Below are 25,931 nucleotides of genomic sequence, written 5' to 3'. Positions count from 1 at the left end.
AGCAGAACATTTCTTGCAAAGAACAGGAAAATTGGCAAAAGTAGAGGGAATGAAGAAAACATAGATAAAAAGAGACATGAATGAAAAAGAGAGAAGTAAACTGAAAGAACTGAGAGTAGAGACCCAGTCAAAAAATGAGGAGAGAACACAGGAACAAGCAAGAAGATTCAGCTGGAACATTGTAGACATGAAAGTGAGGAAATGGTGGCACAAAAATGCCATGCAAGGTCACCAAGCAGAAGTTTAAAGATTATGTATACTAATTTAGATCTTTTGGTGTCAATCCAATTGGAACTTAAAGACTACTTTAAGAACAATAAACCAGATATAGTATGTTTAACAGAAACTAAACTAAAAGAGGAAATAAAGTTGGGATTTGCAAAGGAAGGATATAGCACATGTACGAGAGACAGAAAAGGAAAGGGAGTAGGAGTAATGTTTTGTTGTTGAACCTATTGGAACTTAAAAGACTAGTTAAAGAACAATAAACCAGATGTAGTATGTTTAACAGAAACCAAACTAAAAGAGGAAATAAAGTTGGGATTTGCAAAGGAAGGATATAGCACATGTAGGAGAGACAGAAAAGGAAAGGGAGTAGGAGTGATGATATTGGTAAAAGAGGATATTGTTGTTGAGGAAGTAGAATATGGTGATGGAATGGTGAAAACATTGAGTGTTGTGATTAAGATCAAAGGAAGTGAAAAAGGAAAATTATTGTGACTTACATACCACAAAAAACTAATGCATGGGAGATCAATAAATTTAAAAGTATGAAACTAGAAACAAAAAATATTATAAAGGAAATGATAAAGAAAAGTAACAAAGTGCTCTTAGTAGGAGACTTCATCACATCAGGAATTAACTGGAAGGAAATGGAAGTGAAAGAAAATGTTGGGTCATGGAGCAATGAACTAATGCAAACCATGATGATTAATATAATGAGACAATAGGTGAACAAGCCTACAAGATGCAGAGGACAAGAAGAATCATCACAGTTAGACTTTATGTTTACAAAAACTGCAGAAAGTAGACCAAGTATACATTGTTTGAGCACAATGGGAAGAAGTGATCATGTGATAATAGAATTAGTACCACAGGAGGAAAAAGTGTTGCACAGGAAAGAACAGTACAGTACAGTTCAGAGTTTAATAAACTTTATGGAAAAGTTAAATGGAAAAAGCTATTTGAAGGTATAGTAGTGCAAGAAAAATATGAGATATTTTTGAGCAAGTATAGAGAGGGGGGTGCAACAGTTTGTGCCAAGTTATAAAGTGAAAATTGGGAAACATGAATGGTATAATGCCAGGTGTATAGAAGGAAAAGAGAAAAAGGACAGGGCATGGAAGAAAATGATGAGACAACTGAACAGAAATACAGTGAAACCTTGGTTTTGGAACTTAATTCATTCCTGAATCCAGTTCGAAATCTGAAATGTTAAAAAACCGAAATTATTTTCCCCATAGGAATCATTGTAAAATAGATTCATCCGTTTTCAGACACCCATCCACCATGTCTTAGCAGGTAATGATCAACACTCCCACTGCTAAGATGGCTGCTCCACATCTCCAATTTAGGATTTTTTTTTTCTCTCCAGAAAGGATGTATTGAATAAACTTAATGACATAGAATTCATCAAAAGATATTGTTTAGACCATGCAGGTCTTTGTCACTGATCTAGTGAGGAAAGCCTTACAGAGTGACACAGAGAAGAGCAACCCATTTACCACCAAAATTAAGGAGATCATAACACTTAAACATCTTGCTGCTGGAAAAAGCTACTGGGAAAATGCAGTTGTGCAGTACTTCTGGCATTGTGGGTCATAGAGAGAGCCACAGGAGGCTCAGGATAACTCCAGAGTGCAGAACCTTGTTTGTTTACATCAAGGTTCTTCAACATCTTCAACAGGATCACATTTAACTTACTTCAAAGATTGATTTACTGTCTTACCCTCTGTGTCTCTCCTCCAAATATATAAAAATGAAAGAAATTTTTATAGAAACTATAAATTAGTAATATATGGCTGCTTTTGCTACGTCTTGTAGTATTTGAAATCAAGTTATTTTGTTCTAAAACCAAATTATGGTACGGCAACTGAAGCAATTATGAGTTAAGATTTTTGTTCGAAAAGGGAGATGTTCGGTAACCAAGGTCCCACTGTGCTAGAGAAGAATACAGAAAGGCAAGGAATGAATATACTATAGAAAAAGAAGAAGTAATTAGTAGTAAGTAAGAAGAGAAGAAGAAAGAAACTTTGAAAGTGACATAGTAGGAAAAATAGTAGGAAAATAGTAGGAAAATGTAAGGAAGGATCCAAACTTCTACAGATACATAAACAGGAAAATGAAGCATAAGGATAGCATAAACAAGTTAAAAAGGGAAGGGAGAATTTATGGAACCACTGAGGAGATGAGTGAACTAATGAATGAGAGCTTTCAGTCTCTATTTACAAAGGAAGTCAAATTTGTGGCACCAAAAGTGGCATCACAGAATGAAGGAATACAGGAGATACAAGTAAAGAGACAACAAATCAAGAGGCTGTTGGAAGAGCTGGATGTTAGAAAAGCTATGAGACCAGATCAAATAAATGCATACATATTAAAATAATGCAGAGAACAAATGAAGAACCCATATGGAATATAATTAACAGCTTGTTGAGAGAAGGAAAAGTACCAAGGGAATGGAAAAGAGCTAACATAGTGCCAATATACATGGGGAGAAATAAAATGGAAACATTAAATTGTAGACTGGTGTCACTAACAAGTATTGTAAGCAGGCTTGTGAAATAGTAATTAAAGACAGATGAGTGGAATATCTAAAAGATGAAACAATATTTACAGAAAAGCAATTTGGATTCAGGAAAGGGAGATCCTGTGTCACAAATCTTCTGAGTTTCTATATGAGAGTGCAAGAAAAGGATGGATGGGTTGGTGTAGTATACCTGGATCTCAGATAAGCATTCAATAAAGCTCCCCACAAAAGCCTCATGTGGAAGTTAGAGAATGGAGGAGGACTAAAAGGAGCAACATTGAAATGGATGGAGGATTACTTACAAGGGAGGGAAATGAGAACAATAATCAGAGACACTAATTCAACTTGGTGGAAAGTGACAAGTGGGGTACTGCAAGATCTGCGTTGGCACCTATTATGTTTCAAATATATGTAAATGATATGACAGAGGATCTAAATAATTATATAAACCTGTTTGCTGATGATGCAAAAATAGTGAAAAAATAAAGGATGAAAATGACTGCAAGGAGTTACAAAAGGATATTGACAAGATACATGCATGGAGCCAAAGATGGAAACTAGAATTTAATACAGAAAATGCCATGTGTTGGAAATAGGAAAAGTAAAAAGAGACCTTCATGGAAGTACAAAATGGGAGGAGAAATAATAACAAAAAGTAATGAAGAAAAAGATTTGGGAGTAATGATCCACAGCACACTATCACCTGAAAGACAAATAAAGATTATATTCGGCTCTACATATAGCTTGTTAACAAACATTAATGTGGTGTTTAACTATTTAGATAAATAAATGATGAAGAAAATTATAACAAGCATATGTCCTAAATTGGAATATGCAGTAGTAGTTTGGGCTCCACAGAGATAAAAAGATATGTGGAAACTGGAAAGAATACAGAGGATAGCGACAAAGATGGTACTAGAATTGAAAGACTTAAACCATGAAGAAAGACTTCAAGAGATGAGTTTACTAACACTGCAAGAGAGAAGAGAAAAAGAAGGCCTGATAACAATGTACAACTTAGTAAACAATATAGAAAGAATAGACAAAAATTACTTGATACCACAGATGGAGGAGGGAGAGAGATGAATGAGGGGGCATGGGAATAAAATAAAGAAGAGTGGCTGTTCATATGACATCAAGAAATGCAGCTTCTGGTGTAGAACTATTGAAACCTGGAATGATTTGAAGGAAGAGGTGGTTGTGGCAAACAGTGTACACATGTTTAAAGAGAAACAAGATAAATATGGTTATGGAGACAAGACAAAATGAGCTTTGGTTCATACCCTGTACAATACAACTAGGTAAATACACACACACAGACACACACACACACACACACACACACACACACACACACACACACACACACACACACACACACACACACACACACACACACACACACAAATGCTTGGGATAGATGGAAGAAGAGGAAAACTGAGAGCAGATAGGAGGAATATATTGATGCTAAAAGCAAGTACATTGAGATAGTAAGAATGGAGAGAAGAAACTATGAAAGAGATATATTAGATAATTGTATAAATTGACCCAAACTATTCTGTAGATATATTAATGGGAAGATGAAAAAGAAGGAAGGTGTATCAAGACTGAATGTTGAAGGAAAAATCTATGATGATGCACAGGACATGGCAGATGTTATGAATAGTTTCAGATCAGTGTTTACTGTGGAAGGGGAGTTTGATGCTGGAAGGGATAAGTTGGTGAGGAATATACTAAGTACAGTCCCAGTCAGTTATGAAGAAATACTTAAGATGATGGAAGAACTTGAAATAAATAAAGCAACTGGTCCAGATGGAGTATCAAACTGGATATTGAAGGAATGTAAAGAACAACTGGCTGATAAAATTCACAGTCTAGCAGTGACATCACTATCACAAGGAAGAGTACCAAAAGATTGGAAGAGACCAAATATTACATCAATATATAAAGGAGGAAATAAGGAAAATCCACTAAATTATAGATCAGTGTCCTTGACTAGGATAGTCAATATTGTGCAGGAGAGAGACAGATGGGTGGATGGTGTCTACTTAGACTTGAAGAAGGCATTTGACAAAGTACCACACCGAAGATTGCTATGGAAGATAAAAAATTATGAAGAAACTGGAGGAAGACTGTTGGAGTGCATGAAGGATTATCTGGATGATAGAGAGATGAGAACTGTAATACAAGACCAAAATTCATCTTGGCTGAAAGTAACTGTTGGTGTCCCATAAGGGTCAGTATTGGGACTGATAATGTTTGTAATATATGTGAATGACATAAAATGAAGAAATAGTTAGTTATATGAACTTATTTGCAGATGATGCTAAGCTGATGAGAAGGGTAGAAAATGTAAATGACTGTATAGTACTGCAAGATGATTTAAATAAGATAAATAGATGGAGTAAATCTTGGTAAATGGAATTCAGTTTAAGTAAATGTAAAGTAATGGAGTTTTAGTAAGAGTAAGAAAAGAATACAATATCATTATGAGATGGATGGTGTGAAGTTAAAGAAGTCAAAAGAGGAAGTGGATTTGGGAGTAACAGTTACTGAAAATTTGACTCTGGACAGACACATTGATAAAATTACTGGAGAGACGATGAATTTGTTAAAAAGAGTAAGAATGGCATTCTCATATTTGGATAAAGAAATTATTAAAAAAGTTGTTGATTTCCATGATAAGACCAAGATTGGAATATATGGCAGTTGTTTGGTCTCCTCATACAAAGAGGAATATTATAAAATTAGAAAGAGTACACAGAGCAGTCACTAAGATGGTTCTGGAGTTGAGTAAATCAACCTATGAAGAGGGATTAAGAATGCTGGAAATTCCTACTCTTGAAAATAGGAGAGAGAGAGAGAGAGAGAGAGAGAGAGAGAGAGAGAGAGAGAGAGAGAGGGGAGATTTAATAAACATTTATAGAATGATAAAATGGTATGGAAAATGTGGACAAAGAAGGTTTTATAAATCTAGACACACAGAGTACAAGGGGACACAATAAGAAGCTGAAGAAAGTTAACTGTAGAAGAGACATTAAGAAGTATAGTTTTCCTCACAGAAGTGTGAACAAATGGAATGAACTCAGTGAAGACATTGTCAATGCCGTAACTGTCAATGCTTTTAAGACCAAACTAGATAGATACAGAGATGGGATACTATGACATTACTTCCCTCCTGTAAACCACAACTAGGTAAACTATGTAAATACACATATTTAATTGAACCAGTATATGACATAAAAAAAGTTCTCATTATCAACTTGAAGAGTGCCTGGGGAATGGAAGAGAGCAGACATAGTGCCAATTTATAAAAGTGTAAAGAAAGAAGAACCACTAAACTATCAATGACCAACTTAGTATGTATGATCTGTGAAAAAGTGATAAAGAAGCAGTGGACAAAATTTCTAGAGAAGCATGATATAATAACAGGAAAACAGTATGGCTTTAGACAAAAACGATCATATATAACAAATTTGATGAGCTTCTATTCAAAAGTGACTGATATAACATAGGAAAGGGATGGATGGGTAGACTGTGTGTATTTAGATCTAAAAAAAACCTTTGGACAAAGTTCCCCACTACAGGCTACTATGGAAGCTAGAAAATGTGGGAGGATTAAATAGAAAAAATATTAAACAGGATGAAAGGCTACTTAAGGGAAGAAAAATGAGAACAGTAGTAAAAGATGTAAAATCAAAATGGAGAAAAGTAAATAGTGGAGTACCACAAAGATCATTGCTAGCACCAATACTTTTCCTAATCAACATAAATGATATGCCTGAAGTAGTAAAGAGTTACATGAGTTAGCTTGCAGGTGATGCAAAATCACAAAGACATATAAGAAACAACAAAGATTGTGAAATTCTATAAGATAATTTGAATAAAATTTGGGATGGGGGTAAGAAATGGGAGATGGAATTTAATGTGAAAAAAAAATGTCTTGTAATAGAAATGGGAAAAAAGTGAGGAGACTAAAATGGGCATATAAAATGGGAAAGTTTGGAGCAAGCTAAGTGAGGAGGTAGTATCAGTAACAAGTGTACACAACTTCCAGGAAAAGATGGACAAGTGTAGATATGGAGACGGGACCACATGAGCATAGATCAGGCCCTGTAAATTACAACTAGGTAATTACACACACACACAAAAAAAAAAAAAAGAAAAGAAAGAAAAGAAAAGAAAAAAAATTAATCTTTTGCCAAATTTGTGAATGACTAGACTTTTTGCCTTTATTGTGTTTGGATTACCTATCCCCATTCATCTACTTTTTTTTTTCAGAGGCTACTTGTGAATCAAATGATATTCATAGTAATACATCTTACTTATTGATGATCATAGTATGAAGCATCTTTCCTTAGTAATAATATAAAGACACAAAATAATATAAAGACACAAAAAAGTGTTTTGTCACAACAAAACTGTTGTTGGTGGTGGAAGGTTTGCTCCCAGTGATGATCACAAAAACTGTGACTAAGCATCTGCTTTCACTTCTTGTGTTTCTTCATAAGTAAAGTCAAGCCATCCCTCTCCTCTAATTTCTGATGATTATGAATATTTATGCTAGATATGTGTTATATCTATAGTTTCTATTTTTTAATTATTATTCTCATTTTTTGCAGTAGATAAATTGATTTCTCTTCTTAACTATTGATATTCATATTCTTCCTTTAAGGATCTTTGTAGTTTTAGATGTATATTTCTTGGTTATGTGCTTTAATTTCTCTCCCTTGCACAAATATCTCCATTGGGTGATGATAGGATCACTTTATCAGGAAGCATTGATATCTCCCATCTTGCACACCTTTTTGGCTACTTGCTCTATCCAGTCTTGATTTGTGTGACCTAGTTATTTTTTTCATATTGCTTTGGTCTTCTAAATTACATTGTTTATCAGTGCTAATGATTAACTTTTGTTCATATGCCTAGATACTTCCAGTATATTTTGCAGCTCTAATCAGTGTTTGATTTTCATTCCATTTGACATTTTAAGCACTTAGATATTACCCATAGTCATAGTTATTTATAATGAGCCATCATCCAAGCTATACTGGTAATTTCTCTTGTTATCCATTTTGCAACAATATATCAATTTGAAGCTCTTCTACCTCAATTTATCAACATCAATATATGTGATCTTGTTGCTTTAGTGACAGTTTTTGTTTGACTTGCCTTCTACACTGACATCCACCTCTGTTAAAACTGAGGTGGTGCCACAGGTTTCTGCCTTCATGTCCAGGGAGAGGCTATTTTCATTGTCCCTACAAAATGTTTTGTCTTGAGCAGTAACACAGAACACTGAGATTGTGTAATGAAGCAAAGTTAATACTGGTTGATTGTGTAATGAAGCAAAGTTAATACTGGCTGGTGATGAGTACCCTGTGTGGCTTCAGAATCATGTTACTGCTACCTAAAAATAACCTGCCTCCAGTGTTGTCACACAAGTTTGTATGTTTTCAGTTACTGGATCAAATTTCAGAATTCCTTTCTTCTGCTGTTTAGTCACACACTGCTTTAGTTCAAAGGATTGATTAGATTATTCTTGATTCAGCAGGTGAAGAAGACAGCAAGAGGCCAGGTCGGATGCAGCAACCGCTCAACAGTGAGCTCATTATGCCTAAAGAGCAACTCTTTGACATGTTTCAGCAAATCTTAGGCATCAAGAAATTTGAGCACCAGCTGCTGTTCAATGCACTTCAGGTGGGCACTTTGTACTTCCCTACTCTATCATTTACTATGTGATTTAACTATGTATTTTGTGATCAGCTGAATAATACATGAAAAAACTTCTCAAGTAATCCATGTTAGACAAAATATGTTGTGGAAAATATTTTAGAAATTATTAATTCCTGTTTGAAGTATATATGTTCTGATATAGCATGTATCAATAATAGTTATTTGTAAGATCATAAAAAGAAAAGTTAGGTTTTGATGACAAACATGTATATTGGAGCAAAAATAGCAACACCAATCCTCCTTTGAATAGGTAATTATGTAGAGAATGTGAGAGTTATAGGTTATATGGTTTTCCTTTTGAAATTAGATAAATGGTGTTGGTATATTTGATTGTGTTCTCCCCATTTTTTTTTTTTTTTTTATGCTCATATGTTCCTCAGTTCTTAGTTTGCCCTGCCTCTATATATGATATCTGGATTCTGTTAGTCTAGTTTCCAAGTCTGGCTGTTGCTGCTGCTGCTGTGCTGGTGGGGCCATCTTACCCATCACTTGGTTTCTTAGTTTTTATTTTTATTTATATACTATTGTCCTGAACTAAAAAAAAAAATGTATTTGAATTTTATAATTCCATATTTATGCCAAACCAGACTTTATTAACAACATGGAGATGAATTAGTCATGTGTACTTGACTCAGGAATACAGAGATGGTTCCCTTACATGGAAGCAGTAATTATTCAGTCGTAAATCACAATAATGCCTCTTCAGGTCTCCCTTATTAATGGAGGCAAAACATCAGAGGCACCTTGGCTCTGGAGGATCTTGAGGAGGATTTGGAGTGACAGGGCAAGGTACAAATATGAGGTTAAGATAGGAGGAGCCCAGAAGAGAAGACAGTAACAAAATTAGATGTTAGGAAAAGATCGAGAATGTTGGTCATATCTTCAAGATGGAGAGGGTGTTACACTAATTGCTTTAGGTCATGAAGGATAGCAAAGTTTAACATAAGCTCACTTGATTGTTCAGTGAAGGGAGGTGATAACCAAAGCTGGTGGTGAACACTGAGATCTCCAAGAATGGATATCTTCACAAAAAGGAAATGAATCAGGATGTGCTCCACTTTGAAAGTTAAATAGCTGAAGAATTTTCAATAGTTAGAGGAGTTAGGTATGAGGTCTAAGAGTAAATTCAAAGTGAGATGGCAGAAAATTAGGTTGGTGTTCTATTTTTCATTACCTTCTTACCATTGACTATCCTTGTTTATATTACCAGCTGAACAGCCAAGATGAACAAGCTGCAGCTATCCGGAGAGAGTTGGATGGACGCATGCAAAAGGTTGCAGAACTAGAGAGGGTGAGTAAATATTTCTTTTTTATATAAACATAAGTGTATACAGACTTGTCAAGGCAAGAAAGCAATTGTGTGTGAAGAAGTGAATGGAGAGTAACAGTGGTGAGTGTATGAAAATGATGTGGTCTTGTCAACTCTTGGGAGGGGGTGTGGTGCCCATTAGTGTATGGACATAGTTGGAGTGTGGGACACTCTATAGGAAGTACCCTGCATCTCCTGTAGTCTCAGGATTAGAGTAGCTGTGAAGTAGGGAGCAGTCTCATAATGAAGCAACAGAGGTAAACCAGTGACAGGGTTCCTGAAGTGTAGTATGAGGCCATGAGGAGGGTTGGCATTAAAAAACTCACCCCCAAGAAAAAAAAATAAAAATAAAATAAAAATAAAAATAAAAAAAACAAAAAAAGGCCTTTTTTTTTTTTTTTTTTTTTTTTTTTTTTTTTTTTTTTTTTTTTTTTACATATCAAAATTTAGTTCTATATCATATTGACAAATAAGTTCTTTATATGTACATATACATAAACAGTGTAAATATAATCAAGTCTGACCTGTTCATTTCCTGTAAAGCACAAGTTAACACAGGCTTTGTCCAACTGGACCAACCTGTATCACCATGATCTAAACAAGTGTCTGTTCTCCATTAACAGCAAGTGTCAAAATCTGTCAAGATCTAACTCCTCTTATGACTTCTGGCACCTCGCCAAAAACATCTCCAATAACTTTGCTTCTTCATCTTTCCCTCCTTTATTTCGAGCTGATGGCAACACTGCCATCTAATCTATTTCTAAAGCTGAACTCTTCACTCAAACCTTTGCTAAAAACTTTACCTTGGATGATTCAGAGCTTGTTCCCCCCTCTCCTCCACCCTCTGACTACTTCATTCTACCCATCATTAAAATCCTTTGCAGTGATATTTACTATGGTCTCATTGGCCTAAACCCTTGGAAGGCTTATGGATGTGATGGACTCCCTCCTATTGTTCAATGAAACTGTGCCTCTGTGCTTGCACCTTGCCTAGTCAAATTCTTTCAACTCTGTCTATCAACATCTACCCTTCCTTCTTGCAGAAAGTTTGCCTACATTCAGCCTGTCCCTAAAAAGGATGACCATTCTAATCCCTCAAACTACAGTCCTATTGCTTTAATTTCTTGCCTTTCTAAAGTTTTGAATCTATCCTCAACAATGAGATTCTGAAACACCTATCACTTCACAACCTTCTATCTAATTGCCAGTATGGGTTCTGTCAAGGCTGTTCTACTGGTGATCTTTTGGCTTTCCTTATTGAGTCTTGATCATCCTCTTTTAGGGATTTTGATGAAACTTTTGCTGTTGCCTTAGACATATCAAAAGCTTTTGATAGAGTCTGCCACAAGGCTTTGATTTCCAAACTACCCACATATGGCTTCTATCCTTTTCTCCGTAACTTCATCTCAAGTCTCTTTTCTGACTGTTCTATTGTTGCTGTGGTAAAAAGTCACTGTCCTTTCCTAAATCTATTAACAGTGGTGTTCCTCAGGGTTCTGTCCTGTCATCTACTCTCTTCCTATTATTCATCAATGATCTTCTAAACCAAACTTCTTGTCCTATCCACTCCTATGCTGATAATACCACCCTGTACTTTTCCAGGTCTTTTCATAGACATCCAACCCTTCAGGAAGTAAACAGTTCATGTAGGAGGGACACTGGCCTAGGGCAACAAAAATCCAATAAAAAAAATGCCCACTGAAATGCCAGTCCCATAAAAGGGTCAAAGCAGTAGTCAAAAATTGATGAATAAGTGTCTTGAAACCTCCTTGAAGGAATTCAAGTCATAGGAAGGTGGAAATACAGAAGCAGGCAGGGAGTTCCAGAATTTACCAGAGAAAGGGATGAATGATTGAGAATACTGGTTAACTCTTGCGGTAGAGAAGTGGACAGAATAGGGGCGAGAGAAAGAAGAAAGTCTTGTGCAGCGAGGCCGCGGGAGGAGGGGAGGCATGCAGTTAGCAAGATCAGAAGAGCAGTTAGCATGAAAATAGCAGTAGAAGACAGCTAGAGATGCAACATTGCGGCGGTGAGAGAGAGGCTGAAGACAGTCAGTTAGAGGAGAGGAGATGATGAGATAAAAAGCTTTTGATTGCACTCTGTCTAGAAGAGCAGTATGAGTGGAACCCCCTAGACATGTGAAGTATACTCCATACATGGACAGATAAGGCCCTTGTACAGAGTTAGCAGCTGGGTGGGTGAGAAAAACTGGCGGAGACGTCTCAGAACGCCTAACTTCATAGAAGCTGTTTTAGCTAGAGATGAGATATGAAGTTTCCAGTTCAGATTATAAGTAAAGGACAGACCAAGGATGTTCAGTGTAGAAGAGGGGGACAGTTGAGTGTCATTGAAGAAGAGGGGATAATTGTCTGGAAGGTTGTGTCGAGTTGATAGATGGAGGAATTGATTTTTTGAGGCATTGAACAATACCAAGTTTGCTCTGCCCCAGTCGGAAATTTTAGAAAGATCAGAAGCCAAGCATTCCGTGGCTTCTCTGCGTGAAATGTTTATCTCCTGAAGGGTTGGACGTCTGTGAAAGGACGTGGAAAAGTGTAGGGTGGTATCATCAGCGTATGAGTGGATATTACAAGAAGTTTGGTTTAGAAGATCATTAATGAATAATAAGAAGAGAGTGGATGACAGGACAGAACCCTGAAGAACACCACTGTTAATAGATTTAGAAAAAGAACAGTGACCGTCTACCACAGCAGCAATAGAGCAGTCAGAAAGGAAACTTGAAATGAAGTTAGAGAGAGAAGGATAGAAGCCATAGGAGGGTAGTTTGGAAATCAAAGCTTTGTGCCAGATTCTATCAAAAGCTTTTGATATGTCCAAGGCAACAGCAAAAGTTTCACCAAGATCTCTAAAAGAGGATGACCAAGACTCAGTAAGGAAAGCCAGAAGATCACCAGTAGAGCGGCCTTGACGGAACCCATACTGGCAATCAGATAGAAGGTTGTGAAGTGATAGATGTTTAAGAATCTTTAGATAGGCAGGAAATTAAAGCAATAGGACGGTAGTTTGTGGGATTAGAATGGTCACCCTTTTTAGAAACAGGCTGAATGTAGGCAAACTTCCAGGAAGAAGGAAAGGTAGATGTTGACAGACAGAGCTGAAAGATTTTGACTAGGCAAGGTACAAGCAAGACACTATCACCTCTGTTATGTGCTCAGCACACAAAGATGGATCTCTGACACGGAAGCAGTAGTCATTCCAAGGAAAATCAGCAAAATACCTCCTCAGGTCCCCCTAACTAGCAGAGGCAAAACTCCAGAAGCACCTTCGCTTAGGGAGATCCTGAGGAGGGATTGGAGCGATAGGACAAGATACAGATATGAGATTGTGATCGGAGGAGCCCAATGGAGAAGGAAGGGTGACAGCATAAGCAGAAGAATTAGAGATCAGGAAAAGGTCAAGAATGTTGGGCGTATCTCCAAGACGGTCAGGAATACGAGTAGGGTGTTGCACCAATTGCTCTAGGTCATGGAGGATAGCAAAGTTGAAGGCTAGTTCACCAGGATGGTCAGTGAAGGGAGAGGAAAGCCAAAGCTGGTGGTGAACATTGAAGTCTCCAAGAATGGAGATCTCTGCAAAAGGGAAGAGGGTCAGAATGTGCTCCACTTTGGAAGTTAAGTAGTCAAAGAATTTCTTATAGTCAGAGGAGTTAGGTGAAAGGTATACAGCACAGATAAATTTAGTTTGAGAGTGACTCTGTAGTCGTAGCCAGATGGTGGAAAACTGTGGAGGAAGAGAGTTGTCTTTAGAGGGCAGGCTGTGACTGCCCCCTTGTGTTGTGAGACAGAAAGGGAAATGTTCATTGAGGTCACAGCTGGGTTTAATGATAAGTTCTCAGCATCCCCTGAACAGTGCTTTAGACCTCACTGGGAGTAATTATCATTTCGGTAGGTGTCTACTACCTCCTCCTCCTACTAGATGCCTTATGCTCCAAATGCACTCTCACAACACTCTCTCTCTCTCTCTCTCTCTCTCTCTCTCTCTCTCTCTCTCTCTCTCTCTCTCTCTCTCTCTCTCTCTCTCTCTCTCTCTCTCTCTCTCTCTCTCTCTCTCTCTCTTATTAGCAGACTGCTATTAAACTCACTCACAGCAAGGAAACCCATGCTCAGCAAGGCATAAAGAATGGGGGAGGGAGGGGGTGAAGAATAGGGGGGGTGAGAGGCTTGTCTCACTCTCCACACAATGCACTATTATGCTCTAGAAGGAATATTAAGTTCATAAAAATCACTATGTGCTCGTTAAAGGGGCTGGGTGAGATTGAATTCTTTTATAGTAAAGTATAACTATCCTCTTTTAGTCAATAAATTCAGCTCTCACAAATGAGGGGAAGTAGGGGAAAATTTAGGAAGATTAATGCTGGGTGAGCAGCCCACATTTTATATATAAAATACAATGTATCACAGCGGGGCGGGTATGACTCATTGTCTCGCTTCCTTCCTCTTGCCTTTCTTTCTTCTCTCTATTCCTTCTTTCTATTCTTTTTATTCTTTCATTCTGGCCCCTAGACTGCCCTGCATATACGAGTATATATATATATATATATATATATATATATATATATATATATATATATATATATATATATATATATATATATATATATATATATATATATATATATATATATATATATATATATATATATATATATATATATATATATATATATATATATATATATATATGTATATATATATATATATATATATATATGTATTTCATTAAATGTGATCACTAGGTCAGCATTTATTATTTTCTTTAACATATTTTCTTTATATCTTATGAGAGTCTTATTCTCAATTGAAATTTGTTTGATGACTTATCTGTAGCTAGCCATGCTTGCTATATCACGATTTTGGGTTCCTTAACCCTTCCTCAGTAGTGGTGGAATGACTGGACACGCTGGGAGGCTGATATTTATGCCATGAGTTGAGGCGTTGGTCTGGCCTGTAAGAGGCACTGATTGGCTGGTACAGCACAAGTGGTGGACTCGTTATGTGGGTGCGGTGGGAGGCGCTGATTAGTTGGCTTCAGTTGGCTGGTGGGCTTGCTATGTGGCAGCAGTGCTTGATCCCTTCTCAAGCTCAGCAGGGTCTGTAAATCCTTAGCTTGTACATTGAGCCTGGGGTTGAATTCTTTTATGTACAGTGCTTCAAGTATTACAATCCATCTCGCATCTGTACACATATCTAAACACTGAAATTTTAGATATTTGTACAGGTGCAAGACATGTGTAAGAGAGAATCTCCCCATGTATATGCTTAAAATATATATATATATATATATATATATATATATATATATATATATATATATATATATATATATATATATATATATATATATATATATATATACACACACACACACACACACACACACACACACACACACACACACACACACACACACACACACACACACACACACACACACACAAGGATCTCGGTGTTACAGTGACTGTGAACCTGAGCCCAGAGAGACACATTAGCAAAATTACAGGAGAAACCTATAGAAACCTTCATCCTATATTTGCCTTTGCAAATATAGGATGAAGAGATGGTCAGGAAGATGATTGTGTCGCTGATAAGACCTAGACTAGAATATGCAGCAGTACTGTGGTTGCCATACAAGAAAAAGGATATAAGGAAGTTGGAGAGAGTTCAGAGAGCAGCTATGAAGATAGTACCAAGTTTCAGGGACTTGTCATATGAAAAGAGACTGGAAAGGCTACATCTACCAACTTTGGAAAAGAGGAGAGAAAGGGGAGACTTGATTGTGATATATAAAGCATATGAGGGAGTAGAAGAGGTGGACCAGAGCGACTTAATGGTCTGGGATACACAGGACACTAGAGGACATGGGAAGAGGCTGAAGAGGAGTGCTTGTAGAAGAGATGTCAAAAAATATAGTTTCCCATGTAGAAGTATTGATGTATGGAACAGTCTGGATGAGGAGATAGTAAATGCAGAAAGTATACATGGATTCAAGGCTAAGTTGGATATTAAAAGATAGGGAGATGGGACAGCACGAGCATAGCTCTTTTTCCATAAAGCACAACTAGGTAAAACACAGTCAGTGCTGTAACTGTCCGTACTTTTAAGACCAAACTGGATAGGTATAGAGACAGGATACTATGAGATTACTCCCCTCCTGTAAAACACAACTAGGTAGATACACACACACACACACACACACACACACACACACACACACACACACACACACACACACACACACACACACACACACACACACTCAAGAGAACAAAGTCAATTTGGTTTCAGAAAAGGAAGGTTATATGTGGCAAATTTACTAAGTTTCTATTTAAGAGTAATAGAGGAAGTACAAAACAGAGATGGGTCGATAGATGCAGTGTACTTGGACATCAAAACAGCTTTTGATAAAGTTCCACATAAAAGACTGTTGTGGAAGATGGAATATATAGGACTGAGAGGAACAATGCTAAAATGGATGAGAGACTACTTAAATAATAGAGAAATGAGAACTGTGATCAGGGACACCTGTTGGAGTAATGTAACAAGTGGAGTACCACAGGGGTCAGTGTTAGCACCCATTATGCTGCAAATATACATCAATGATATGCAGGAGGGTTTGACCAGATATATTAATCTGTTTGCTGCTGATGCAAAATTGTTGAGTAATAAAGAGCCATGTTGTTTGTATAGAGTTGCTTAGAGATATTGACAAGATTTATGGGTGGAGCAAGAAGTGGAAATTGGAATTTAATGCTAAGAAATGCCATGTGATAGAATTGGGAAAGAGTAAAAGAAGACCTGCATGGGACTATAAAATGGGGGAGGAAGTAATAATGAGGAGCAAGGAGGAAAAAGACCTAGGAGTGGCTTTTCAAGATACCCTGGCACCAGAATGGTATATAACTGAGATATTTGCCTCAATTTACAGGATGTTAACAAATATTAGGAGGGCATTTCATTACATGGAAAAGACTATGATGAAAAAAAAATTATAGCCACTATGCTACGTCCCAGACTGGAATATGCAGCAGTGGTGTGGTCTCCGCATGTGAAGAAAGACATAAAGAAGTTGGAAAGAATTCAGAGGGCAGCTACAAAGATGGTACTGGAGCTGAAAGACCTAACATACTAAGAGAGGTTGAAGGAAATGGGACTGCCAACTTTGCAAGTTAGAAGAAAAAGAGGAGATCTAATAACGATGTATAAAATCTGGTGTTGCTGGAAGAAGATGAAGCTGGACGGATGAGAGGGCACTCAAAGAAGATCAAGAAGAGTCAGTGTTTGAGGGACATCAAAAAGTACAGTTTTCCACATAGAACTGTGGATATCTGGAATGATCTAAATGAAGAGGTTGTTACAGCACCAAACATGCACAAATTTAAGGAAATGCTGGATAAATATAGATATGGAGACAGGACACTATGAGCCCTGCTCAAGCCCTGTACTATACAACTAGGTAAATACAGTGGAACCTTGGTTACTGAGCGCCTCCCTTTTCAAAGTTAGTTTTTTAACAAAATTTTGAACTCATTATTGTTTCGGTTGTGGTACCATAATTTGGTTCTAGAACAGTCACTTGCTTTCAGATAGTAAAAGACACAGCAAAAGCTGCCTTTTATTACTAATTCATAGTTTCTATAAATATTTATTTTGTTTTTATATAGTTGGAGAAGAGACAGAGTGTAAGAGTAATTAAATTTTTGAAAGAAGGTAAAATGTGATCCTGTTGAAAAGCCTTGATGTAAACAAACAGTTTTCAGCACTCAGGAGTAATCCCAAGCCACCTGTGGCTCTCTCAATGACCCCCAACACCATCATTACTGCACAGCTGCATTTTTCCAGTAGCTTTTCCCAGCAGCAAGATGTCTAAGTTTTATGATCACCTTCATTTTGGCGGTAAGTGGGTTGCTCTTTTCTGTGTCCTGTAAAGCTTGCCTCATTAGATCAGTCTAAACAGTATCTTTTGATGAGTTCTGTGTCACTAAGTTTATTCAATACATCCTTTTTGTATAAATAATTTGAGCTGGAGATGTTGTGAAGGAGCCATTTTGGCTGTGGGAGCATCTGTCATAAGCCACTAAGTGTAGACTGGTGTCTGGGAATGGACTAATCCATTTTACATTGGTGAAATAGTTTCTGTTTTTTAATGTTTCAGATTTCAAATGGCATTCAGGAACAAGTTAAGTTTGAGGACTGAGGTTCCAATATATATATATATATATATATATATATATATATATATATATATATATATATATATATATATATATATATATATATATATATATATATATATATATATATATATATATATATATATATATATATATATATATATATATATATATATATATATATATATATATATATATATTTACCTAGTTTTGTTTTACAGGAAAAGAGGTATGCTCATGCTGTCCTGTCTCCATATCTATAAGCATTCAGCTTAACTTTAAATTCATGAATATTTTTTGCTTGTGTGTATGTGTGTGTGTGTGTGTGTATCATAGAAATCACTATTTCTAACTTTATAGGTATGGATACTGAAATTTGCTTATCTAGGAGCATAGTTGAAAGTTCCTACAAAGAACCTTAGGTACTTAAACTTAGATATCTGGTGATGACTTACCTAAAGAAAGTCATAATAGAATGGGTCCAGTGTACTGTAAATACTAGCTAGCTAGCACCAGTCAGCAGACTGTGCACTGCTCTCAGCCACTCAATGTGTATCTCAGCTCTGTCCCCACTTCCCTTGCTTGTGATGCTGCTAGAGGTATTTTTTTAGAATGCAAAATTATTGTGCTTATATGTAATTTTTTTGTTTCTACTTTTTATAAGTGAATGTAAACATATGTGTTGGTGTCCATCATGATTGTGTTTGTCACCCCACAAAAAATGCACTCAAAATTTGGCAATAACTTATAAAAATTACTTGGAATAACTTTCCATCATATTTTATTACAATTTTAATACAATAAATTTACAAAGTTAATTAAAAAGTACAATAAAAAATTATTTGAAATAATTTTATATTTTATTACAATACTAATGCAATTAGTTTACATAGCTGATCAGAATCACAATAAAAGAAATGCTTTGAGTAACTTTATTGTATTTTATTACAATACTAATACAATTAATTTACAAAGATAATCAAAAAGTACAATCACTGTATTGTTTACAGAAACAAAAGTATGCATATCAAGCTTCATTTAAGAAATGAAAATGATACCAGTATCTCAGAATCTACATAATTAACAGTTATTTTTATGAAAACTAAAACTATGCTTTCTGATAATTTTTAGATGTGGCACATTGGGGCATTTCCCTGAGCAGCTCCTCATATATATCATTATGAGTAGTACTATACAGAGTATAGAAGTAGATATAAGAAAGAGAAAGCAGGAGAGAAAGAATGGAAAGAAGAGATAGAGAGAAAAGAAAGAGAGAGGGAAAAAGTGAGTGGGCAGTGTGCGATAATTCATGTCTGTTCCATGTATAATTTCTATAAAATTGTGCGTTACCCACCCGAACTTAATCCCCTTAAAATTGCATTTACTTCCTCTTATCCCCAAGAACTGTAGTTGATAAATAATGAATAGAAGAGTTGCCCTCCCTTATAAGGTAATAAAATTTCACAAGCCCCCAAATAAACACAGTAATTTTTATAACTTAGCCTTTGTTTTAAACTAAGCATGAGTGCTGTGAGTTTTGAGTATAGCATGCAGAGTGGGCCAGGTTTCTCATCCCCAACCATTCTCCTCTCACTTCTCTCCCCATACTCTGTACCTTCTCTCTCATGGGAAATCCCTGCCCATTCCTTGTCTTCTCTCTTCCTACCAATGCACTCCCACCAGTCAGTGGTGAGCTGACATGCAGAAGCAAAGGGCATACAGTTAGAGCTAGTCATTTCAGGTGTGTTAAGGCAATATTACAGGGGGCATAATTGTAAAGTACCTATGGGAGATGATAGTGTTATGCCTCACTCTACTTGTTGTTATTTGGCCCTACAGGAGGCTGTGATCTGGGCGGCTCTAAATATTATTTGGAAGGGCATCATTTGCCCTGTGTCTTGCCACTCATGCGTGTGTGAGTATTGGTTCCATGCGCAGTTCTAGTTTGTCCTGGTGTCCAATGTGAAATGAACATGCACCTGTCCTCTCCCCTTTTAATGAAATCCCTGTGTTTTGAGTGTTCTTGTGTTTGTTAAATGTTACTGTATGTGTCCTTAGTGTCCTTGTCTTTGCCAGAGAACTAGTTCATGTGGAGGTCTATGTTCAACCATCTCTTTCTCCAGGCTCTCCAGTTTTAAGGAAGTTTGAGCCTGTCATCAGAGGGACTGAAGACAAGTTGATCTCAGGCTTATAGTGATATAATATCCTTTTGGGCAGTGGGTGGTTAGTCACATGGGAGATAGTCCTCAGGGTATCATACCCTCATATTGTGGTGTCTTCGCTGCCTGAGCTCCCTAGAACGTGACTCGATGAGTCTTTTTGCAGTTATTGGGAGAAGCTGGCAGTGTATACTTCGTTCCCTTTTGGCTTGATAGCTGTTTGTAACCAGCCAATTGCCTGGATTCATATTGTTTGTGCCCTGCACTAGGCTACAAGAAAGGTACTTTAGGGAGAAGTTGAACCAAAGGAGTGGCAGCTGGGAGAGGAGCTGGATCTGGTCATAACAATATATACATGTGTGTGTGTGTGTGTGTGTGTGTGTGTATATATATATATATATATATATATATATATATATATATATATATATATATATATATATATATATATATATATATATATATATATATATATATATATATATATATATATATATATATATATATATTTTTTTTTTTTTTTTTTTTTTTTTTTTTTTTTTTTTTTTTTTTTTTTTTGTGCTTCTATGTTGCACAATTTTGCTGTGTCCCTAATCTGTAAGACTAGCTTTTGTGGGTTCAAGGGAATGCTTTGTTTTATAATTTTTACTTAACTTGTATTATTTACATATATTTACACTCAGATGATCATACACGACTTCCAACAACAACAAAAAACTACAAAAATTGTTTCATCTCTCTTGAAATAAATTCCATTAAATATCTTCAACACTTCACATTACACTTCCAATTCAAATCACTTCACATATTTAATACTCAATGGTAAATCAGATTCTACACAAATCTCACAACTAATATTTAATGAGGAACCCATCTTACACCTACCCAATCCCTCTCTGTCAATATATAACACCAACATCTTATTCTGACTGCATTACAACTGTCTGGCTCTACTTACTTGGTACTGTGACTGGTGGCTTGCCAATCTTGACCCTCTCTGGTCTGACAGCTCTGTCTAGCTTGTTTCTCTGTCTGCTTCTGTCTATTCCTGTCTCCTACACCTCATAATTCAGTAAAATCCCTCTTATCCAGCATCAACGGGACCGCCAACATGCCGGATACTTGAATGCTGCCGGATACTTGAATAGAAGTGAAATTACGTCCACAATCACCACCCTACACTCACGCATCTTACCATAACAAAGATCAGCTGATCTTAATCAGCAGCTGATCTGATCAGCTGCTTAAGTGTAAGCACAACACACTTCCTCTTTTCTACAACTTTAGGCATGATGAAGATGTCAGGCGATAAACAGTGCACACGCGGCACAGAGTCACTGAGTAAACACAGTGCAGTGGGCTGCGGCTGGCACGAAGCAGTACGCTCTGGTGGCGAGGGGACAAAGTATGCCTCGCGCGGGAATTTTAATCGATTTTATGAGTACACATTGATTTTTTATTGATTTTAAGGCTCTGGGAAAAATGTGCCGGATACTTGAAGCTGCCGGATACTCAAATGGCGGATGAGAGGGATTTTACTGTATACACATGATGTTAGAGCGACCTTTTGCCCCAACAAGGCTTCCATTGCTATAAGATTTATTTTCCAATACTTCTGTCATGCAGTTCATTTTCCTGTAACTTTTAATAAGGTTAATTTTCGAGTAACTATATTTATTTTCTCATTCTTTGTTCATTTTCCTATACTCTGTAAGGTTCACTGTCAAGTAACTATATTTATATTCCCATATTTTGATCATACAGTGTATTTTCCCTCAAGTTTCAATAAGGTTCATTCTCAAGTAACTCTGGTAATCACATCTAATCAGAACAAGGAGGCAGCATTTCCTATGGTGTGCCAGCTGTCCGTGTTGTCCATGTCATCTGCTAACAGTGACCTATGCTTCCCTCGTATACTAATTCAGTGATAGCCACCTGGGTATCTCTTCGTGTAATCTGGTGCTAATCTCCAGCTTTATTAGTCTTGTTCTCCTCGGTGGTCATGTCTCGTCTCTTATCTGTAAGGGTGGCAATAGCTTCCTGGTATCTCCTTTTGTGTTTATCATCTTCCTCCCTCATTTGTTCTTTCTACTTAGAATGTTTTTTTTAATCAGAAAGGATGTATTGAAAGAATTTAGTGAAACTGAACTCATCAAAAGATATTGTTTAGACCAAGCAGGCATTCTCTTTGTCACTGATCTAGTGAGGGAAGCCTTACAGAGTGACACAGAGAGGAGCAATTCACTTACTGCCAAAATTGAGGTGATCATAACACTTAGACATCTTGCTGCTGGGAAAAGCTACTGGGAAAATGCAGTTGTGCAGTACTTATGGCATTGTGGGTCATAGAGATAGCCACAGGAGGCTTGGGATTACTCCTGAGTGCCAAAAGTTGTTTGTTTACATTGAGGTTCTTCAACATCTTCAAAGACAGTAATTCATACTGTCTTACCTTCTGTCTCTCCTCCAAATATATAAAAACAAAGGAAATTTTTATAGAAACTATAAATTATTAACAAATGGTCACTTTTGCTGTCTTGTAGTATTTAAAATCATGTAACTTTGTTCAAAAACTGAATCATGGTACAGTAACCAAAGCAATTATGAGTTAAAATTTTTGTTTAAAAACTGAGTTGTTTGAAAAGGGAGATGTTCGGTAACCGAGTTCCAATATATATATATATATATATATATATATATATATATATATATATATATATATATATATATATATATATATATATATGTGAGAGAGAGAGAGAGATATCCAAGAACTTAAACATAAACATGACTTTCCAGAATCGCAAGCTGATGCCCAAGTTTGTGGTGAAAGAAGTGGAGTCCCTTTATCTGGAGGAGCTTAAGACTTCAATAAACCTCTTAATGGCCAACCTAGAGAGTCTTCCTGTTTCAAAATGTTCACAGGAAGGCAAATATGGGTTACAAAAACTCAGAAAGTACAATCATAGGTAAGTCTCTGACCCTCTGTGCTCTTTTTCCCTCTCTCTGTTCTTTTTCTTTCTATTTTATTTTTTCAGGCATTACACTGGCCGCCAATGAAAGCGGCGCGTGTTATTTTTGTGTTAGTGGCGCGTGTTGTTTTTGTGTTTTTTCGTACCATGCATACCATTAAATTTGCCTTAATCATCTATTACTATCATTAAAAATATAATTTCTTTACCTTACCTAATATTTTGTGCTGTTTCCCTTCCTCTTTATGACAGATTCCAACCGACGTGGTACAGAATCTGCTAGTTTTTCCAGATATGTAGGTGACAGTTCTCCCCACACTTGCACGACCGCCTGCTTGAGCTTCGCTACACTGCTCGTGTCCAGATCCTGGAGCTTCTTTTTCATCATACTCCACACATTTTCAATCGGGTTTAGGTCTGGACTGTTTGCTGGCCAACTTTCAAAATAATTAAGTTCACACATGCCAAACCATTCCCTTACAATGTTGGCCGTATGGCATGACGCACCGTCCTGCATGAAGGTTTCACCGTTACACTTGTCGAAGCACTCTTCAAGATTGTCATGCAGCAGGTCAAGATATGTTTCTGTGTTCATTGACACTCCTTTGTCAAGCATAACTAAGTTGCCAACACCAAAGTAGCTGAAACACCCCCACACCATCACAGAGGAGGGATGCTTAACTGCGTTTACAGTGTACCGTTCGTCATATCTGTCCGAGTTTCTTGGTCGGCGTACTCTTTTGTGTGGTGTTCCTGTCACATAGAACATGCTCTCATCTGACCACACTACTCTTCTCCACTTCTCTAATGGCCAGTCTTTATGGTCCTGAGCAAATCTGACTCTTTTAGCTTTGTGGGCGGGTGTAAGCAGTGGTTTCTTTGCAGCACGGTAACTTTTCATGTCGAGGTCCTCCAGTGTCCGCCGCTGTATTGTCCTTATGGAGACATGTGTCAGCAGATCAGGGTAATTTTGTTTAATTTCTCTTCCTGTGAGGAATGGCGAGACACTTAGGTGACGCTTAATCAGTGTCAGTGTCCTCTTTGATAAAATACGGCTGCGTCCAGGGGCAGTTTTCTTCACTGGTGCTAATTTTCCGGTATTGTCTCTGCATCGCTTCAACCAGCGTTGTACTGTTCTTAGTGGGAGTCCTGTCTCCTTTGAAATATGCTTAGAGCCAAAACCACCCTTCCGGAGTGAGTCAATAAGGGCTATATTGACTGGGGATATTTGATGTTTACGTGCCATTGACACTTAAGTTTCCACACCAATATGAAAGAGAACGAAGAAAACTGACACACTGTGCGGGGGAGCGGGGTAAGCAAGTGTACTTCCTTACGTGAGCAAGTGACAACTGAGTGATAATTTTTTGAAGTGTGACGGTTGATAGATGTTTAAAGAGCCGGCCTATGTTGCCACTTCTAGATATTAGCCACATTCTTTTCAAATGAGCTACAGTTCTTCCCGCGCTATGAGATACGGGTTTGTTTATAATGCGCGCCACTTTCATTGGCGGCTGGGTGTATGTCTATTCTGCCTTTGGCCTCTAGTGGAAGATGAGTGCTGATATTCACATCCACTTGCCTTTGCTATTTCCCCATGAACGTAGAGCTGTGTGCCTCCACCATAGACTGTATTGTCTATTTTTTATGCTTACATGATTTTTGTTGATAGGATAATTAATTTTGTTATGTGCTTTTACCACATCATAGCATTTTCTTAGAGTATTTTGAACACTGCTGATTTTCAAAAGCATATTTTATTGTGCTCTTGTATTATTTGGTTTGTAAAATGCATTTATCTCATCCTCACAGTCTTTTCTGTTTACTTTAGAACTTCAGAAACTTTTATATAGTTACCCATTTTTAGAATTCTAAAATATTTTTTGCAAGGGAGAGTTCCAACAGGAAGCTATGCATGCTTTGACATTATCCAGTTTTTATTATCCTGTTACATATTGCATTTTAATTAAACTTTGAGCCAACTGTTGGTATACTCGTATATATATATATATATATATATATATATATATATATATATATATATATATATATATATATATATATATATATATATATATATATATATATATATATATATATATATATATATATATGCAAACATACAGTATAGCTTTAACCAAAATAATTTATCATGTTTTCACTTGATTCCCTCTTAATCAAATATGGTTGGTGTGCAGAGGCCTGTGTCTTTTTATTTTAATTCAACTCCATTTAGTTAGATTGCAGTGAAAAGACCATCTGTAGCTTTTGATTTTGTCACTACCAACCTCCTCCCACTGATTCTTGTTTTTGGCGGAGAGGGAAAACATTTGTGTGTGTGTGTGTGTGTGTATGTGTGTGTGTGTGTGTGTGTATATATATATATATATATATATATATATATATATATATATATATATATATATATATATATATATATATATATATATATATATATATATATAACACATACCCACTCAATACACAGATTTAAACATATTTACTTAAGCATGAATTTTCAGCAGATTAGTCACGGACAATTTCCATGACATGTTGACATTTTCTAGAGTAAGTAATATCATCATACTATGTATATACAGTTAAAACTTCTACATTGAGCCTTTTATAAGAAATGGAAAAATATATATATAAAAAAAACTAGAAAATGATCACCAGTGGGAATCTTTTTTGGGGGGAGTCAACAGATTGCTTTTGTTCCAACTTCTCATTTTCAGATGGGCTCCCAAAATTCTGCCCCCCGTGCTAGAGTTTCTTGTAGGGATCTTCGCCACGATAGGCTGCCCCTCCCTTATTGCAA

At 36.6% G+C, this 25,931-nt stretch overlaps 2 protein-coding genes across 8 annotated transcripts in view; both read left to right on the top strand.

The window, feature by feature from the left end:
- The first annotated feature begins 76 nt into the window (after positions 1-76).
- Positions 77-10,444, top strand: LOC135098067 (calcium-dependent secretion activator 2-like). The gene is made up of 5 exons (XM_064000278.1): positions 77-193; positions 1,660-1,813; positions 8,304-8,449; positions 9,696-9,776; positions 10,418-10,444. Exons 1-5 carry the CDS (start codon positions 77-79, stop codon positions 10,442-10,444), a joined length of 525 nt encoding a protein of 174 aa, XP_063856348.1.
- A 12,524-nt stretch (positions 10,445-22,968) lies between these two features.
- LOC135098060 (calcium-dependent secretion activator-like) overlaps positions 22,969-25,931 on the top strand; it is a 316,893-nt gene continuing 313,930 nt past the window's right edge. For all 7 annotated transcript variants that reach the window (XM_064000265.1, XM_064000266.1, XM_064000264.1 and 4 more), the window contains exon 1: positions 22,969-23,110. The gene's annotated coding sequence lies outside the window, so the exon portion shown is untranslated. The remainder of the gene's footprint in view (positions 23,111-25,931) is intronic.

This window comes from Scylla paramamosain, unplaced genomic scaffold (assembly GCF_035594125.1).
Source record: "Scylla paramamosain isolate STU-SP2022 unplaced genomic scaffold, ASM3559412v1 Contig43, whole genome shotgun sequence".
Taxonomy (NCBI): domain Eukaryota; kingdom Metazoa; phylum Arthropoda; class Malacostraca; order Decapoda; family Portunidae; genus Scylla; species Scylla paramamosain.
The sequence above is the reverse complement of the archived record's forward strand: the minus strand, read 5'-3'. Positions and strand labels throughout refer to the sequence as shown.